The sequence below is a fragment of the Sinocyclocheilus rhinocerous genome, unplaced genomic scaffold, assembly GCF_001515625.1.
Source record: "Sinocyclocheilus rhinocerous isolate Xijiao unplaced genomic scaffold, SAMN03320098_v1.1 scaffold1294, whole genome shotgun sequence".
NCBI lineage: Eukaryota > Metazoa > Chordata > Actinopteri > Cypriniformes > Cyprinidae > Sinocyclocheilus > Sinocyclocheilus rhinocerous.
In genome coordinates, this window is record NW_015656157.1 from 570,746 (window position 1) to 573,718 (window position 2,973).

Below are 2,973 nucleotides of genomic sequence, written 5' to 3' on the forward strand. Positions count from 1 at the left end.
AAAATTCTAATAATAATATTTTATAGCGTTTGCAGTAATATTTTTAGTAGTAGTAATATTAATATTATTATTAATAATAATATTAATTTCTATAATAATTCTAATATAATTAAAATAATAATTATAATTAATATTTTTTCCACCCCAAATTTTCGAAGTGTTATTTTTTTTAATATTTAAATTTTTTTTTTTTTTAAGTTTAGGTGTGGATGATGAAAATATTTTATGTAAATTAAATTAGGGCTGTTGTTAATTGGTTCAAACTAAATCAAAGTAATAAGACTGTACTGAGTGGTTTCATGTAGTTGAACATAAGAACCTTGTGTTGTCAGTGACGCATACGCAAAGCTGCTGGAGTCGGGCGACCTGAAGGGCAGCTCTCTACGGCTAGAGGGGATCAACATGCCCTTCCACCACCTGCTGGCCAGGATCTGCTTCCACCATCACTTCTCCGGTGCGCCGACTTCACAAAAGACGCTGTGATACGTTTCAAAATATGGACACCCTTAAATCCTCTGTTCTCTTGTTTCCTGTGTTTGTAGTTGTGGAGAGGATCGACTCCTGCGCCTCCATGTACAGCAGGTCGATCCAGGGTCACCACGTCTGTTTGCTGGTCAAAACCGTGAGTATTTGGAATATGCAATATAAACTGAATCATAATGATTCTGATTCCACTAAGCAACTCTTTTCAGATTTGAAGAAGATGATTCATTAAAACCCTATGTTTCTCTTTCTTCCAGTCCGATCAGACCGTCTCCATCGACGCCAAGTGCGACGAGCCATCGCTGCTGGGGAATGTGCTGGATGAGATCAAGCAGACCTTCTCGAAATGCTGATTGTGTCTGAGAGACCCCTCGCCACCCTGAAACCCCCTCCCCATCCCAGCGCAGGCTGAACCACACACACTCGGAATCATATATCGCACTCTGAGACTCGTGTCCTTCCTCTTCCTTTGTATTTATTGGATCAGTCGTTCTACTGTTCTTCTTTTAAGATCACAAATTTCAAGCCCGCTCCTGCCTTTGTTTCCCCTCCTCGTCCTCTGACGTGCGTTTTGTTCCTGATCTCACTCTTCATCTTCTTCCTCAGCTTCTTCGTCTCTCTGACGGTCTTTCCATTGTCTTAACGGTCCATGACTTTCATCTTGAGAACTGGATTTTTTTCGTTGTCGATGATAAAAAGCATATATAAATTAGTGCTGTCAGTCGATTAAAAAAATTTATAAATCACTTTTTTCATAAATTAATCACGATTCATCCCACCTAACATTAAAGTTATTAAATACTTTTATATTGCAATAATATTTGTTAATTACATCTTTTTTTAATGACTGAAGCTGAGTTTCACTGATACCAATACTGATGTCTCTAATAAAAAAAAATTATCTAATATTTATCCATGCACTATATTTGAGAGCTATCAATTTTAACATTTAAAAAACACTTAAAAAAAAACTTCTAATTAAAGTGAACTTAAAACAATCTTCACATAAACCCATTATAATAAATTATATACATATTTAGCTACCTGTGGCCTTCTCCAAGTAGGAAATATACAGACATTGAATAAAGTTGAGCACTACATTCTAAATTAAATATAGATGAATCCTTAAAGCTACAAAAGTTATTGATGTCCTCTTTTTTTCTTTTGTTCTTTGACTAACAGACATCACAGCAGCTGGGTTATTAGGTTATTTTGGCTGCTTTAAGAGCTGCCGCTGCTGAACATGACGCGGATCTGACACGCATCATATTTTCTCATAACTCTTTACCTTACCCTGAAACCCCCTGAAGCCCCATCCCAGTGCAGCCCGTCCGGCTGAACCACACGCTCAGAATCATATATCGCACTCTGAGACTCGTGTCCTTCCTCTTCCTTTGTATTTATTGGATCAGTCGTTCTACTGTTCTTCTTTTAAGATCACAAATTTCAAGCCCGCTCCTGCCTTTGTTTCCCCTCCTCGTCCTCTGACGTGCGTTTTGTTCCTGATCTCACTCTTCATCTTCTTCCTCAGCTTCTTCGTCTCTCTGACGGTCTTTCCATTGTCTTAACGGTCCATGACTTTCATCTTGAGAACTGGATTTTTTTCGTTGTCGATGCTCGAGTTGTGTGCTTTTTTTTTTGCGTTGTGTTGTTTGTTGCATTTTTTTCTGTCCTGAACTCCATCAGCACCTTTCTCTGCATTAAACATCAGTGTGTCTGTTCCTTACCAGTCTCGTCGCATATGTGTGTTGCTCTTTTCGAAGGCTAGCCCTTGCAGGACTGGTTTCAGACCAGAAACATTCTTCCCACATCCCATCCTTAAACTCTAACTGCCTCTGAGCACTAATGTCACTAACAAGTGCAGTTGCACATTTAGTTGCACACATATAGGACATATAGGTACACAGTTGTATTCTAGACCATGTTTATACTTGTGATCACACGTGATATTAGTGATATCATGTGTGATGGCCCTAGTATTTGTGTCCTAATGTTGGTAGATACTACTACAGTTGCATATAATTAATTAAACTGCACACTAACAAAACTTGCTCAGGATAATGACGGTTATTAAAAGTGGCAAACAGATTATTTCACAGCTCGCAAATCCGATATAGTGATTCTTGCACTTTTATGTTCCAGTTAATGGACACTAAATTTTGGAAACGTTCCAGTTTTGGAAAGATTCCAGAAATTTTCAGCACCATTGAAACCCTAATAGACGCCACCAGGATGGAATCTTCAGGTCGCCGGTTTACCTCAGAATAATTTTGATTTGTACTATAGTTTGTGAAAAAGAAACCAAATCGATTAATCGTGTCAAATCGATTAATCGCATCCAAAATAAACGCTTTTTTACATAATGTGTGTGTGTACTGTGTATATTTATATATATATATACAATTACACGCACATACATGTATATATTTAAGAAATATTTACATGTGTGTGTATATATATATATATATATATATATATTCATATATAATA

The 2,973-nt window shown here is 37.1% G+C and overlaps 1 protein-coding gene across 1 annotated transcript in view; it reads left to right on the forward strand.

The window, feature by feature from the left end:
* The window catches only part of ap3d1 (adaptor related protein complex 3 subunit delta 1), a 44,430-nt gene extending 42,552 nt beyond the window's left edge, over positions 1-1,878 (forward strand). Inside the window, exons 32-35 of the mRNA XM_016526996.1 lie at positions 333-454; positions 543-622; positions 741-869; positions 1,785-1,878. Of these exons, the coding sequence (XP_016382482.1) occupies positions 333-454; positions 543-622; positions 741-836 (298 nt within the window). The 3' untranslated portion in view covers positions 837-869; positions 1,785-1,878. The remainder of the gene's footprint in view (positions 1-332; positions 455-542; positions 623-740; positions 870-1,784) is intronic.
* The last annotated feature ends 1,095 nt before the right edge of the window (positions 1,879-2,973 follow it).